Consider the following 16,499-nt stretch of genomic DNA (forward strand, 5'->3'; position numbering starts at 1 on the left):
TCCATCATGGCCATACAAGAAAAAAAAAATACATGATATTTGGAGAACTTTGGGGATAAAAATACACACTGATGCATGTCTCTGTCTGCATGTCCCAGATAGGGCAGAGATAAAAGTAGGTAAGCTAGGACAATAGTTGTTAAAATAAAAAGAAGACAGAGAAAGCTCTGAAACTGCCAGTGACAAGTCTGGTTATGCTGCATTGCTTATCCAGTTCAGACCTAATTTATTGTTCATATTGACTATAAAAGTAAATCAGCACTGTGTCTATCTATGCATGTGTAAGAACTCATTTCCAGATAAAGGCTTTCTCTTTTTTGTATATCTGCAGGTGTACAAATGCACTTTAGGTGTACAGTAGATAGCAATTTACAAATGGGATGTCTTCAGCATTTATTTTTAACCCTTATTATTAAGGGAGGCTTATAAGTGAGATGGGGACAGACTTTGTTTCAGGGCCTGTTGTGATAGGACAAGGGATGAAAATTTTAAACTAAAGGTGGGTAGATTCAGACTAGGTATAGAGAAGAAATGGTTTACCATGAGGGTGGAGAAGCACTGGCACAGGTTGCCCATAGTGGTGATAGTTGCCCTATCCCTGAAAACACTGAATACCATTTTGGGGCTCTGAGCAGTCTGCCCTGGTAGATGTCCTTGCTCATTGCATTTGAAAGGGATTTCTCATAAGAGTCTTTTAGAGGTAATTTGTAATTAACTCCAAGGCAAACTAACATCATGGTTTATGCTGGAAGTGTGAAAGAAGACTGTAATTCCTAGATATCACAAATAGAAATTTAGATTGCAGATTAGAAATGTAGATTTTCCTGACTTGAGCCAAACCTCTGCAGAATAGCTGGCAGAAAGAATAGAGTGCATGGAAGACAAGAAGTATCTGTGCAATGAAACCCTGCTGGCTGTTCTCAACATGGGCAGGATGAAAAAGGATGAGGTAACTGGCATCAGTGAAGAGCGGAGGGACCTCAATCACAGTCAAAGCATTTAGGAATGGTGCTGTTGTTATGAGGATGATCCCAGTGTCATAGAAGAGAATGCTGGATTTCACTCTGTGAGATGCAGCAAGGCAGAAGAGCCAACCCAAGATGACCTGTCTGTAGAGTTTGAAAATGAAAGCGCAGCACTGAAAAAGCAAAAAGCCAGTGATTCAGATGAAACAGGCACATAGAGAAAATGCAACACAAAAGGACTTGAGTAATAGAGACAATAGTGGATATTATCTAGATGGTGAAGGTAGAGGTCATAAACTGTCATTTGCGTGTGTTTTGTTAGTGATGAAGACTCTGTGTTCATCTCCTTGTAGCAATTTCATTGCTATGGTAACACTCACATCATCTCCCTGAACTGGAATCCAATGCCCTCTTTCATGCAGACTTGTCATGGCTTACCACTACCTTGCCAACAGCATTTTGTCCTTCCTTTTTTGGAGACTGGTATCTTGGAGCAGATTATTCAGTTCATATATTCAGGACTCTCCAATTCTGAACAAACAGTCCTTGTTTTTGCCCTCTTTAATCCCAGTGTAAACCAAATATCTCTTCTGACTTTCTCAATAATACCTGTTTTTGTACTATCTGTTATGAAAATTAACTAAATCCATTTATATTTATGAGATTATCAGGAAGTTGGAGGAAAAAGTAATTCTTTCTCTTACCTGAATATAACTTACCAGCAAAACAGACCATATTCACACACGTGACTCTTTCTGAACTGTGTCATTATTGCTGTAAGCCCAAGAAACTGTTGTCACTACAACATTCTTCTCTCTAAATTGGAGAAATAAAAATCTGATGGACAGACTGTTCAGTGAATGAGGAATTGCTTGGGTGGTAACATCCAGAGTGTTATGGTCAACAGATCAGTGTCCAGATGAAGATCAGTGATGAGTGGTGTTCTTCAGAAGGTCCATGCTGGGATTGGTACTGTTTAAATATCTTCAGTGATGTACACAGTGGTATTGAGTGCATCCTCAGCAAGTTTGCTTTTGTTTCTATTTATACTATGTTTATGTGCAACTGAAAAGGACTTAGTAATAGATTTGCAATGTGTAATGCTAATGAGTCATATGATAAAAAACATTGCAAATATACTTTATGGTGGTTAACGTGATTTTGAAGGCAGAGAAATTTCTCAGGAATTACAGGTAAAAATGGTCAGCTGGGATGTTTTTTAGTAAAACTTCCCTTCCTGCGGGTGTTGAGATGTTGCTGTATGGGCTGTGGTATCCCACTAAGTCTTAGTGAGTCTGATAGTCAGAAGTTTACTGTTGTGCAATGCACTTGCAATGAATCTTCTCATCTGTAAATCCAAGATCTTTCTTTTAAAGGTCAAAACTGCCAGGAAGCACTGGTGTACCAGGTATTAACTTTCATTATTTCCATTGGCATTGAAGAGGAGATACAAATCATTAAGTGTTTCCAGAATTAGATGCAGTATTACAATTTCTCCTTGGTCCTTGGGTCTCTCCTATGAGTCATTTCTTTCTGTGTCTGTTTCTGTTCACATTCATGTAAATAAAGGCTGTGCTTGTACCCCACTCCTGATTTAGAGATTTAGAAATTGAATTAAGCAGAAAGGGTGTATTTCAGCCAAAGCATCTTCATAATTTTAGCCCTGTTGTTAGGGGAAGAGCAGTTTTCAAAGAACTTCCTTTGGCAGATCATGAGAGAAATGCTTTTCACCCATATTGGGCTTGATCTGTTTTTACTTGTCCAAAAATCTAGCAAAATGCAGTAATTCCTCTCCCTCTGGATAAGGCTGAGGAAAAAGCATGTCTACTTTTCCCAACCATATCCCTTTTGCAATTATTAGAAAAAAACCTCAACGAATCCCAACTCTGTCTTTTTGCTGTAGTTTCTTGTAACTTAATAATTCTTTTTTTTCCCTATAGGCATTAACACCATTTAGTTTTTATGAGCCATAAAACATAAAAGTGAGCTCAAGTTGCTGAACTTTGCCTGCCCTGAATCTGACTTCACTGATTATCATTGAGCTGAATGTTATCTGCTTCTCGGAATGTAAAATTAGTTCTGAACTTGCCCAAACAATGCTCACTGGGAGGGTCTGATTTTCTTGTCTTCTTCTCTGCTGTATTTATGGAAATGTTTCTAAAAGTGTTTGCCTATGAGATGGGAAAAATCCTGTATGTTTTCAAAGGGGAATCCTTACACAAAGCCTAATAGATTGAATTTTAAGAGTTTAGTTTCTGATTTGAATGAAGTATTGTGTGGTTTCATTCTGAATAAATGTCTGTATTTTACATCCTTTTGTACACTCTGAAGTACTCAATAAGTTACAGCTCTTTAAAAAATGTGTTCTAGTCCATTTTCTTAAAAATCTAAAATACTGATGATGCTAAACTGGTCGCTCCAATATTTGTGGGGTGGTGTTGTTGTTATTGTTGGTTTTAAGTCTGGATTACCTTTCTTTTCCCTGAAGTTTAGCATATAAATCTATCTTACTTTTTTAAAGGCACCTGTAGTCTTAAATAGCTAGACAAAGTAGAAAAAAGTTCTAAAGAAAAAAATTACCCTTTAGCTGAAATCTTTTTATACTGAGCTTTAGCCTTGAGCACATTTTCATAGCTGAATTCTAAACCTGTAAAGCAATGTTTCTTGTACAGTAGAGCCAATGATCTACAATAGCTGAAAGCAGACTTTATGGTCTAAAACATCCTAGAATTGGTTTGAAATACTTTATGGACATTTTAAGCACATAAATTCTGAGGCTATGTGAAGTTTCCCTGGCTGTTTAATTCTCTGGGGGACATTTTCTGGATGACTGACTATTTGTTAAAATCAGCAAAAATTAATTCTGCTCATAAGGAACACTTTTCTGATGAGGGACTCTGGAATAGTCTTTAAGATGCATTGTTCTTTAAAAAAAAAAAAAAAAAAAAAAGGAGCTTCATATTTAAAATACATGCTAGTCACAACTCACCATCAATATCACATTACAGAAATTTTGGATGTGAAGAGGACCTTGTCTGTCATCTGGCTCATATTCTTACTCGCTCAGCTCTTTTCTGTATTTACTAGTGCTTTGCTAGTATAACTGTATTTTATATAAAAGCTTCTGATAATTCAAACACTGTTGACCAAATAAATAGGATGTGTACAACAGAGGCTCATTCAGCTTTAGACAGCATTCTTCACAGGGGCAGAACTTCCACCAATATCCATCTAGCTTAGAAGCACTTAACTCAAAATTAAGTTTGCTTGAGTAGTGAGTGCAAAACCATGTTCTGCCGTAGGAAATCTGCTTTACTGATCTCTACTAATGACATTGGCTGGCAAAGATTATAAAGTCAAAATCCCATTTATGCTTTAGATGGAAAGAAAGAAGGATCAGGGAATATTTTCTCCTACATGCCTTTCCAAGATCATCTTTCCACTGAATGTCTTGGACTTTTTTTCTGTTTTGCTAGTTGAACCAATTAGGATGGCTGGAGATAGGTCAGCCCTATACCAGAGTGAGCAAGTGCCAAGCTGCCCTGGTTGTGTGCTGCCAGCCAGTCTCATGGCCACCCTGGTCCCACCAAGTGAGACGAGCTGTCCCTGTCAGAGCATGGCCTGGAACAGGAGCGTGCAAGCCTGTGCTTAACCCCCATGCTATAGCTATTCTCTGGGACAAGATTTTTCAAGCAAGAAAAAAATTAGGCCTTAAATTACAAATTTTTGTTTAATGTTGTTCTTATAAATGGTTACTCAGAGATGGTCAGGTGAAGCAGGAGAAGGAGGAGTGTTGTCAGCCATTGGTATTGGGTTTTTTTCATTAGAAAAAGCTATTCCAAGTAAGATGATTTTAGTATGCCAGTAACAAGACAGGGATTCAGGCTAAGATGGTGACAAGGAAGGGAATGATATTGTCAGTTACTTTTAATAAAGATTTTCTTCAGTGATAGATTAGAGATATGAGACCATAAATGAGACTGTTGATTGACAAGTCTTCGCCTGCAAATGCAGTATTTTGAAGGTAAAGCTTTCAGTGACATTCTCCACCTCAGGCTACTGGGAGATTAAGCAAGTGATTTCTATTGCTATTGACACTGATGGAATATTGTTTTTTTCTCATATCTTTTACATGCCTTGTTGGCAAAAGATATAATTCCTTTCACAGTCACCAGAGGTGATTCTACAAGGCATCAGAGGATGGTGAGTCACTTTCCTTGCTGACAGCGGAGTGGCCACTCATGGCTAGACAAGCTTATGTTCAGGATACTGCTGGTGTTCTTTCACAGATGACATGAAGGGCTGTTATAGGCTTCTGCTTGGGATTCACATAACTAAAACAATAGAAGATAACAGACAAAAAAAATGTTCCCATCTATATTCTTTACATTCAATATACTAGTTCAGTGGCCACAAGCTTGTGACTTTTGTTTTTAAAATGCTCTTTTTTCCACTTTGTGATATATGAACAGAAGCTGAAGTGGGAAGGATTTTAAAGTTTGAATAAACAGTAGAGGAAAAATGGGATCTTGTCATAATCTTGTCATTATATTCTATAAAAATGAAATAGAAAGGATTTGTATTCCTAAACTCCCATCTCTGGTGGTATATAAGGGACCTTGGAGAGAGGAAACAGCTTAATAAATATCCTTGCCCATGGACATTTTTCAAAGACTGGAGAGGGTAACTCATGCAATAGCTTGCACCAGCCCTATGTCTAGCCCTGAGATGAGGAACATATGGCAGTATAAGAAAAATAGTAGCCCAAGGGTGAGATGAGGATATAGCTGAAGTGTACTGTGCTATAGATCTTTCCCTGGGCCTGGAAAGGGGTTCTGAGAAACTATAAGCTAGAGCTAACTGAATCTGTACTCGGGTCTAGGAGGAAACGCAGCCTCACTCACAGCCTGAGGAACACGGAGTAGGTTTCGGAGTTGCTTTTGTCCTGAGCACCTCATTTGAAAGAAAAACACTTTCTTATCCAACTCTTAACTGCAAAATAAATTCCTTGAAGGTTTTCAGGTGGGTGTATGTAGGACTTGAAAGCTTTAATCAACAAGATAAAAACTTAACTTTTCACATTTCTACAAGAAATGCAATGGCAGAAAGCATTTTCAAGGTAGAAAATATGTATGAATATACTTTATTTTTGTATGCTTTTTTAAAAGATTTATAGTTTTCTTCATGTTCTAATCTGTGGTAGTCACTGCACTATTCAGAAAAAACTTGGGTGAATGAATCTGTCATAATTTGACATGACAGGCCCATGACATCTGTGTTTGATCACTATTCTCCAGAACTGAGAAACAGTGCAGTAAAGAAACATTGCTCATGTGCTATACCAATCACTCCTTGACAGCCAAAACAGCCATGACAGCCATTTTAGTTCATAAAGAGACTATTAGGGATGGTGATGAATGATGTTAGTCCATTTACTAGCATAACAGAAATTATTAACTCTAATAAATGTATTATTATGTAGCCATTAGGTACATATAACAAGCTATAAAACTGCTTGATGTCTGCATGATTACTTATAAATGGATTAGCAAAAAGCTGAATTGGTTATTTATTGACCATACTGAACAGCATTAATTATTGACTTGACTCAGTAAGTTTGATTTTTCAAGCCAAAGTGAGATTCTAAGTTTGTAGTGCTCTAGCCAGTATGTAAGTTTATTGAGAAAAATTAAATTTTTTTCTGAAAAACTGCTAAACAGGATTCTAGAATCAGTTGAGTTTCTCTCCTTTGAAGTTCTTTAACTGGTTAACTTTTAAAGGTCCTCCTGACATAAAAATCTGAGAAATTAGATAATTTAATACTAGCTGCATTGAGATACTGCTTCCAAGTAGCATGTGGTCTTCTGAGTCAGCAGCAGACAAGGCCATCAGGCAGACTGTATCACTTTTGTCTGGGTTCTCTGCTTGGTACATCATGTGCTGTATACTTTAAAAATTGCTGCTATAATACTTTAAGACTGAACCAAGTAAACAAGTTTAATTTCATGGGATGTAGTCTTACTGAAGTTGATCATATTTACCTGCACTATATAAAAACTAATTTTAGTCTGATTATTTTCTAGAAAAGAAATCTTGAGGGTACAGCCTACTGATTTAATTCTAATAGAGAAAAGCAAGGCAACGAAAATACTGAGGTAAAGTCATCAAGTGTCAGATTCAGTGCTTGCTTCTTTAGTAATATTTAATCCATGTTAAATAAACATTGAATGTGTTTAATCCAATAGACAAACACTGCATGTCGTGGTTTGAGCCTGGCCAGCAATGTGCCCACTCATTCACCTTCCCCCATTTTGAGATGTCGAGGACGTTCACCAGGGCCAAGTGCAAGGTCCTGCGTGTGGGTTGGGGCAGCCCCCAGTATCAATGCAAACTGCATGATGTGAAGGGATTGAGGGAAGTCCTGGACCATTTGGAGTGGGTCTAAATGGGGGGGGTCACAAAAATGATCAGCAGGCTGGAACACCTTTGCTATGAGGACAGGCTTCTAGTTTGGATTGTTCAGCCTGGAGAAGAGAAGGCTCTGCGGAGACATTATTACAGCCTTTCAGTATTAGGTGGGGCTTCTAAGAAAGATGGGGATAGACTTTTTAGCAGGGCCTGTTGCAAAAGGACAAGAGGCAATGGTTTTAAATGCAAGGAAGGTAGATTCATACTACATGTAAGGAAGAAATGTTTTACAATGAGGTTGCCCAGAGGCTGCACTGATTGCCCAGAGAAGTGGTAGAAGCCCCACTCCTGGAAACATTCCAGGTCAGGTTGGACAGGACTCTGCATAACCTGGTCTATTAGAAGATGTTCTTGCTCACTGCAGGGGGATTTGGCTAAATGACCTTTAAAGGTTCCTTCAAATTCAAAGTATTCTGTTCTTCTCTGGTTATGAATTCTGAATGTGACTGATTTCACTATATCAATATGCATCTTTAGAGATGAAGTTACTTTGAAACCCTCTTCTGCTTTGTTACTTGGATGCTTTGTTACTGTCCTAAGCTGACTCTCTGAACAATTACATAATATTAATTTTCACTGCATCTCAAACATAAGAAAGCCTATTCTATGGATTTTTTAAAATCTGCTGGTTCTGGTGAGCCTTTGCAATCACATCAGCAGTGAAATTGCCAGAAGGCCATGGTATGTGAAGACCTATATGAGCTGCATCTTTTGACATCTGTTCTGATATTTAAACAAAATCATTTGCTTTCTTCATATTACTGTAGATACCATTTCCACAGCTGGGAACTCATAAACTGAGGTATTGCTGCTGGACAAGATGTTATTTGCCCTGATGGAATAGTTAGGCTGTGTTGATCCATCTCTTTAATGTAGCTTCTCTGCGCTGATGCTGAAAGGGGAATATAGCCCTGACCACTTCAGTTTCTTGCTTTCTTTGTGCTGGTATCACCTTGCATGCTATATATAGCAGCAGTTCAGAGTAATCAACAATTTGAAAACTATGTTGAGAAACTGGGATGTTTAATTTGGTTTGAGCTAATTTCACAGGCACATGAATACTGGAGCTTACATAAAGAAGGTGATGGGCTTGAGTGGCTGTGCTCAAGGTAAAGGGCAGGTGTTAAGATCTTGCTTCTGGAAATTGTCTCGTGGCAGAAAAATCAGAATTATGCTGGGCAAAGAAAGGTGTTAGGAAGAAACACATGAAAACAGACAGTATATTAAATACCAGTGTTTCTTCATGTCACCAGTAGTATCAGGACAGACAGCATGCAAACTATTCTTGGATTTTGAGGGATATGCACAACTCTAAATCTGGATAGAAAGACTTGTTTTTGAGAGAGTGAGAGTTGCTTATAGAGATTAAAATGGATATTTCAAACAGAACTGAAAACTTCTCTGAAACTTTCAGCTCATTAAACTCTGAAGATGTTAGTTTCATTCTTTAAATCAATACGTACATATCTAAGAAAATCCTTCCTTTAAGACATGGGTATGATGCTGAAGTCAAAACACACATGCTGTCTGCAGGCCAGAATGAGGTGAGAGATGACAGACTCACCAAGCTTCTTTAGTTTAATTAAATGTGTGGTGCTTGAAAGGAAGAGGCAGAGATTATGATTGTTTTAATTTTATGGATCAGTAAGTACATTTCTGTGTTACACAACAGGCATTTCAACACTGATCAGTCTTCCCACACTGTCAGCTTCAGTCTCTCTGTTGCTTACAGCACCCACCTAGCATTGCTGGCAGTTACCATTCTGTGAAAATGGAACTTTTCAAATGCGTTGTCAAACTGCAGGTCATACATGAATCAAAGCTCATCTAATACCTTAAACAGCTGTGGTACTTTCTTGAAAACCTTTTTGGAATTATCCTTGGTCCATGAATGCAAACCATGACATTAAGACACAAATTTACTTTCAAAGTTATAAATATCTTAGTTCTTATTGTTGTCATGGAACCTGTGGCACATTGCTACAAGAAATAATGTGCTTGTCACACCAGACAGTACAAACAAGGTTTTGTTTACCCTTCCCTCATTCTTATTTTATCTCAATGTCTTATGCCATAAAGATGAGACCATTAACTCTCACCTTTCTCTCAGAACACTTTCTGCAGCTCTTACCTGTTTTCACTGATCTGCCTGATGTGAAAATCCTTTTTGTGTTGCAACAGATACTCCAAACCACAAACTGTACAGATATGGAACATGAATTTATTCATTCCTAGTATTCATGTGTCCCATGACAATTCCCGTCTGACTGAGCAGCTTTGGGAAGTGATCGGACATTTTTAAATAGTGTACTTTCTGTTAAACAAGATGAGTTTTACCACACTGCAAGTCAGCTATGCCACTGTATATGGTTTGATGAGTAACTCCACAAGTTGAACTAAAGAGACAAACTGAAGAGGAACAAAATAATTTGCCCATTCTAGTCAGAGGAGTGGTAATTCTTTCAAGTTGAATTTAAGTGGAATTTCTGTTGGCTACAAGTCATTATGGTTTGTGGTATGCTTTGTATAGATGTTATACCTGTAACAGTCCTATTTCTGCTGGAAATGCCTGTCTTCAGATGCTAGGGTCCAAATGAGAACACAGAGTTACTGCAGGTTAAAATGGATCTGCTCTGCCTTTCAGGAACCATTTCTGGGATGCTTTCTTTAAAAACATATTAACTCATTAAACTGAACTTTCCCTTTTACACATGTTGGAGTGTGGTTGCAACCCTGCAAGGTGAAGCTCAAGGACCAGTGCAGTTGACCATGCAGTTGACCACCCGATCTCCTGGACTATTATGTGCAGACTTTATGCCCGCTTCTTTCCCTACTGGTCTAACTCTAGATCTCTGCCTGTTGTTATTGCGCACATACAGGAGGCATGGATGATGGGCAAAAGGGATGGTGAACATAAAGCTGAGATTGAAGGTGGCTGCAAATATATCATCAATAAGGACTCTGTGTTCTTGGGTTTTGCTGCTTCAGACTTAGAAATAAACTATTTAAGAGAGAACAGTTTTACATTTGTTACTCCAGAGGCTGCTGTAGTAACTAAATATCCAATGATGTCAAAAGGTCTAAGAAGAGCTCAGGATCTTAGTAAAGCTGATAAATTTAATGGAAGAATATTTACAATTTGTTCAGATAAATAAATCAAATACTATGCTGCAGTTATTATGAAATCATCAAAGCTAGCATCTCTGGTATTCTAAAATGTGCTCTTCAGATAGCACATTTATTACTCAGGGGAGGGTGAAATAGCAAATTCATTTGCAACCAATAGCACAGACCCATCAAAAAAGCAGATATGTTTTTCAGTTGTCTGAATTATCATTCTTCCCTAAACTGATCTATTGATCATTAATGAACTAGAAACCCTTGGGGCATGACAGGGGTGTGAGAAAAATCCAATAAGCTCTCCACCGTTGCAGAATACCAAGAAGTGAGAAAGCTGCTATTGTGTCCTTACAGCATGGCTCTGAAACACTGTATGAATTAGAAACAGTCTTCTGGATGCTACAGGCTGACCTTTAGTTCCCTTAGCACATATGAAGATCAACGGAGTATAGCCTGTCATACAAACAGTACCTATTTTCAAACAGTACATTATATACTAAAATAGAGCATACTGATTTTAGCTGATTTATATAATTTTTTTTCCTAAAATATTTTGCTTTGTAGGTGTCAACAGTATCAAAGTTGATGCATGGTCATTGAGTTTAAGTGATAAACCTTTCTCTAGATTTCATCCTCCCTATAATAATCAGGCTTGAGGCCAAGAGCCCATCAGTCCTTTCTATATCAGTGAAGCACAGAAAACTTTTTTCAGCCATGTTTTGCACTGCAAGCAAGACAGCATGGCAGCTCTTACTAGCTATAGTAGGACGCATGTTTCTGTATGGGTGTGGTGCTGCTCTAAGGTGCCTTTGGTACCCAAGTTAGCTTATCCTTTGATATGGACAGCATGAGCTGTGTTTGTTGTGGAGTTACTAGAATAGTTGAATTAACTCTGCTTTATGTGCTGTAGTGAAATGAGGTACTCAGGTGCTAATTACGAGGTGGGAGCTTGTGTTAAGCCCACCTGTGCCCAATTAGGGCTGACCCCAGCTGTGCATGAGCAGGATTGGGGGCCAATAAAAGGGGAGCTTCCGACTGCATGCTCAGCTCACTCTCGAGCAGCCAGAGGAGGAGGTGAGCTGAGTTTGGAGCAGGAGCACTGAACAAGGCTAACCAAGTCTAAAGGCAGCAAGATCAGAGCATTGTTTGTGCACCTTGGCAAGAACACCTGCTTGACTTTGAAGCACCCTGACCCAAGAAAGGTTTGTCTGCTACAATGTGCGGTACAGACATACTACCTCTGCTATGAAATAGTTTTATATGTAAGAGGAGAGGGAAGAATATTCTTACACACTGAAGTCCAATATTTCTCCTCTAAAGCAGTAATTGAATAGTGTGTGCTGAGAAGAGTAAGGGCTTTTGCAATCAATCTGAATAAGGCAGGGGTCATGTGGAAGAAACAGCAGGTGTGCGTGTACTAAAGATGTGTATCATAACGAATATGCACAGTCTTAATCCTTGTATTTCTTCATTAATTTTTTTCTGTGCTTCCATACCTGTGTAAATTATTTTATAACTAAGCTATTTCTTACGTATGTAAGAAATCTTAGCTTAATGGTACTGTATTCTTCACAGTAGTTTACTATTTTTTCTACATTTTTGAATGGTGATCTGCGTGTTTTTTTCTTATACTCAGGTGCATACACGTGCTTATAATATACAGAGTAGTAAATGAAACAGAGTTTCCAGTGTACTTTTTGCATACAGCTGTCTTGGGTTACTTATTATTTTGCCCAACATGAACGGTGGTTCATAGGATAATATATGTCCCTACATATAGGCATATAATATGTCCCAAATAGGCTTGTCAGATATCTTTTATATAGCAGACTAGAAAGAAGACTGTGGGTACAAACCAATGCTGTTTTATTAAGCTAACTTATTATTAAATATAGTGTTGCATAAGGCAGTTTAAAAGTCTGCCAGGAATAAACAGGAAAAAGGAACTAGTGATATGGCATGAGAAGCAAAACATACGGCTTGGTGCCAAGGTGGACACGAGAGAGGAGATGGCTTCTACACAGTAACTGGAAACCTCAAAAAAGTAAATGATGATGAGAGAGTTGAGGAGAAAGAAGAGGGAAGATCCTCATCTAACAGGATCAGGAAACAATGCAAGAACCCAGTCTCCCTGCTTACTTGCAGTAGCTGTTAAATAAATCCAGTGTACCTCATACTTCTGGTAATTATTGCACAGTAAAGAGATGTGACACCTTACTAATTTTAGGGGCTCCAGATAGGCCAGGTCAGTGTTTAACCCTGCTTATGAGAATCCCTTTGCACACCTCTAAGAACCAGTCAGTGACTGGACAAAAAATGTTCCCCCTGTTGGGTGTTCTGGCTAATATGTATTCCCTTTTTCAGCTGGCCAAATTGATGGGTGGTTGTGCTAATTACTTGGCATGCAGTGAAAGTCTAAAGAGGCCTTTAGTTTCATTTTGACTAACAATAAAACATTATCTTTGATTAATATAGGTGACTAATTCATTCATCCATATACACCATTGCATTTTCATGAAAGTGTTTGATATGTATGGATTTCTACTTCTAGAAAAAAATTGCATTTTCATTATTGTTATTTCTTGATAAATTAGTAGTGAGTATTTTGCAGCTCTTTGATGTTTCTGGAATCAGTTTGTATGTGTGGCTTTTATTCTGACCATTTCAGGTCAGTTCATCTTGTTTTGCCTGATTCTGATATCACTCAAATGTTTTCCCTTTGAATCCTCTGGTAATTTTTACGGTTTTAGGCTATCCTCTTTTTTCAACTTGCATGCAAGCATTAGGATAGACATATTGCATTTGAAGAAATCTACACCTTTCTGCAAGCATAGCTTACTACAGCATTACAATGTATTATTCATTCTGTGCTTAGCAGATTAAGATATATCACACACTAGGTATTATAAAAAAGCGTGTGATTAAGAATGTAAGGTAAGGCTGGCACCTTCTTAAGAGGAGTTATGAAGCTAGAGGGAGTTTGCTAATAGAGATCTTCAAGGAATTTTCTTGGGGCCAATCCACAAGAATGAGACCCTTGGAACAAAATGCTGCACAAAACCTGTGTACTTATCTTTTCTATCTTAAACATCTTCTGGCAGTGGAATCTCTCATTATTTTTAACAATTGGAAGGCTTTCTCTCCTCCTCATGAGATCTTTTGTGCTGTACAGATTTACTGTTGTTTCAAGTTCCCTCGTAGATTTTTTTCCTTTTCAAGGAGTTTTAAAATAATCCTTCCTAACTGCTCTTTCACAATCACAAAAATGTTAGAAGAACATCCACACTGTGACAGAAAACGCTAAACATAAGGCAATTCCCAGCTGAAAGTCATATGGCACCACTCATCACATAGAGAGAAAATTAAGCCGCTTATTAAAATCACTACATTGTGCCTGGGTGTTGGGAAGACTTGGTAGCACTTTCTACCATTAAATGAGGGTTAGGGCTTGGTATGTTCAAATGGGTCTCTTTGTTTTGTGTTTTGGTTTTTGGTTTTGTTAATAAGCGATCATTCATTAGCATGTTTATATATACACTACAAACTGTCCTGTCCCCACTGCACAACAGGGTTCTCCAGGGCTTGGGTGCAGCTGCCAGTCCCTTGCAGTAGGCATTTGGGTGTTGTCCTCAACGTGTATCTGCTTTGTGCTGGGAAAACAGGATTTTTAGAGGGTCAGATAACTGGCTGGTGATAAGTAGAAATAGGTTCATAAAACCAGTGGTAATAGGTGCAAAACTGAGCCTCTGTTTTAGTGTTTTAATTGTTTTCCACAGTTTTATTTCTGCTCCCAGGGCATTTTTATTCAAGGGTCATAAGATTCTGGAAATCAGTGATTGTAATGGAAATTGTGACCTGACTTTAATGCTAATCTTGTTCACTGCACAGAAAAACTGTACCTTAAGAAATTCTGACTACAGCAAATCTGTCTCTACAGCAAAACACACCAAAAAGAAAAAAAATCTTTATCAGTAGTTATCTGTAGACTCTGGTATGGGACCAGAACAGGAAGAAACTTGAAACTTTAAAACTTTCCTATGCTAGACCTTAGAAGTAGCAAGCAGTCTTATCACATTAAATGACACTTGGTCTGTACAGATAAATTCTGTTGTCTCAACAGGACCATTTTGTATTTTGCAGTCTGCCAAAGACCCTGAAATCAACAACTACCATAAAGAAAAGACGACTTTATTTTCATTTTCCACTCAACTGCAGGTAAGTTAAATTGTGTGTTTTGTGCTTTCTTAGGGATATCCAGCTAAATGTGAGCACCTGCGTGTGAGGGAGCGCAGCTGAGTCTCTGCGGGGAGCAGCCGGCAGCTGTGCAAATGACTGGGCCCACCCAGTCCAAAGCTGCCAAAACCTTCAGGGCTGCCTCCACGTTTGTCGCAAGGCAACGCCTGAGGGAGGGGTTCGTCACTTTTTCTCTAAAAAAAAGTGCGGTTTCTGAAAAGAATGTCGTTGGAGGTCCTGCTGCTTTGCCTGGACCTCCAGGATTTTTCTCACCCAGGAAAATGAGGCATGTGTGACGGTGTAAAAAAGAAAGCAGCTGCAGCGCCCACAGCAGTTGCAGGTAGGTGATCAGGCTAAAATAATGGGGGGAGGGGGGGGGCAAGGGGGCAGTAAGATCAAGCACTCTTTTAATCCCTAGAGTGCAGTATTTTGCTTTTGAGTTTCGATACTGCTTTGTGGTCAAGACTTTTCTGTGTAAGTAGGTGAAGCGTAGGTAGTGGGTTGAGGCTTCTCTCTCTAGGCCGTGGCATGCAGCTCCAGCCCCTCCGCTGCAAGGCCGAGGAGCGAAGCGCTGTCCGTGAGGGGGCAGAGCCTGGCGGCCAGGGCAGGCAGGCAGGCACTGCTCGCTGCCCTTCCTCTTGCAGCTCCTTCGGGCACTTTGCCTGCTTAGCCCGCCCTCACAGTGGGGGCTGGCAGCCTTCTGCGGAGTCCGGACCGTGCGGTCTCCGCATGCCTGGATCTGTGCGGGAAGGCTGCCGCTAGCAACGCTCCGGAACTAGGGGCGTCGGTACAACCGGCCGAGGGCCGCAAGATGGCGCCGGCGGGCGGGAGGGCGGCTGCCCCGCCTCGCGCTGCCGCCTCAGGGAGCCGCCGGCTTCGCTGGGAGCGAGAAAAGCACCTGAGGTAGTTCGGTCCCGCGCGTTGAAATTCATAAGTATTGGAGCACTCAAGACAGTACCCTGCGTGAAAACAGCCCACGTAAAACTCAAAGTACTGCGTATGGGTTCTAGTCCGGGATTCTGGAGTTATCTTCTCATTTTGGTGGCCTATGCCTTAGAGCTGTAGGCAAGCTTCTTTTGTAGTACAGATTGACAAGGTAAACTTTGATTTTTAAGAGCAATGAAAAGCACTTGATCACAGTTTTAAAGCAAAGCTTTTCTGCGTAGTTTATCCTTATGCAAAGACATGGTAATACCAACTTGACTTTGTCTGGTGGTAGCACCTTGGGAAAAATATTTCTTGGGGGAGGAAAGAACTTCTGTCCTGTTTACTTTTAATTCTGTAACAGGGATGAGAGAGGAAAGGGTTTAGATCATCCCCTTTTTCCCCAGAAAAGGTTTCTTTCTCATAAGAGAGAGAAAAAACTTTTGGTAGATGGTTTGGATAGGTAGCTCAGCCTTAGCAGGAAGCCCATGGGGGACTGGCAGAATTCAGTCTCTGCCAAGGGCACTAAAACCTAGGATGTCTGTCCATACTGGTTTTGTTCCTGACTTCATCCTCTTCATCAGTGTAAATGTGGCCTAGAAGGAAAATTAATATTATGCCTAAACCTTTATGAGGAATCTTGCTTGCAAGTGTAGGGACCTACAGTGAAGCAGGAATGAGGTTCTGAATTTATCACATCTGAAGTAAAACTGGTTTCAGAGCTGGATGGTAAGGCTAGGGAGGAGGACACAAGAAGCTCTTTCAAGCCTGTCAGAAGAAACTGGCCTA

At 39.5% G+C, this 16,499-nt stretch overlaps 1 protein-coding gene across 5 annotated transcripts in view; it reads left to right on the forward strand.

Annotated features, from left to right (window-relative positions):
• Positions 1-16,499, forward strand: part of GALNT18 (polypeptide N-acetylgalactosaminyltransferase 18) — a 207,454-nt gene that overhangs the window by 24,705 nt on the left and 166,250 nt on the right. For 3 of the 5 annotated variants that reach the window (XM_071761896.1, XM_071761893.1, XM_071761894.1), the window contains one exon: positions 14,694-14,768. Coding sequence is in view for 1 of the 5 variants with exons in the window: in XM_071761900.1 (XP_071618001.1) it covers positions 15,075-15,126 (52 nt within the window). In the remaining 4 variants the exon portion in view is untranslated. Of the gene's footprint in view, positions 1-14,693; positions 14,769-14,958; positions 15,127-16,499 lie in introns of those variants that run through there. The other 2 variants (XM_071761900.1, XM_071761895.1) reach the window with 2 other exon arrangements.

The sequence above is a fragment of the Heliangelus exortis genome, chromosome 18, assembly GCF_036169615.1.
Source record: "Heliangelus exortis chromosome 18, bHelExo1.hap1, whole genome shotgun sequence".
Lineage (NCBI taxonomy): Eukaryota > Metazoa > Chordata > Aves > Apodiformes > Trochilidae > Heliangelus > Heliangelus exortis.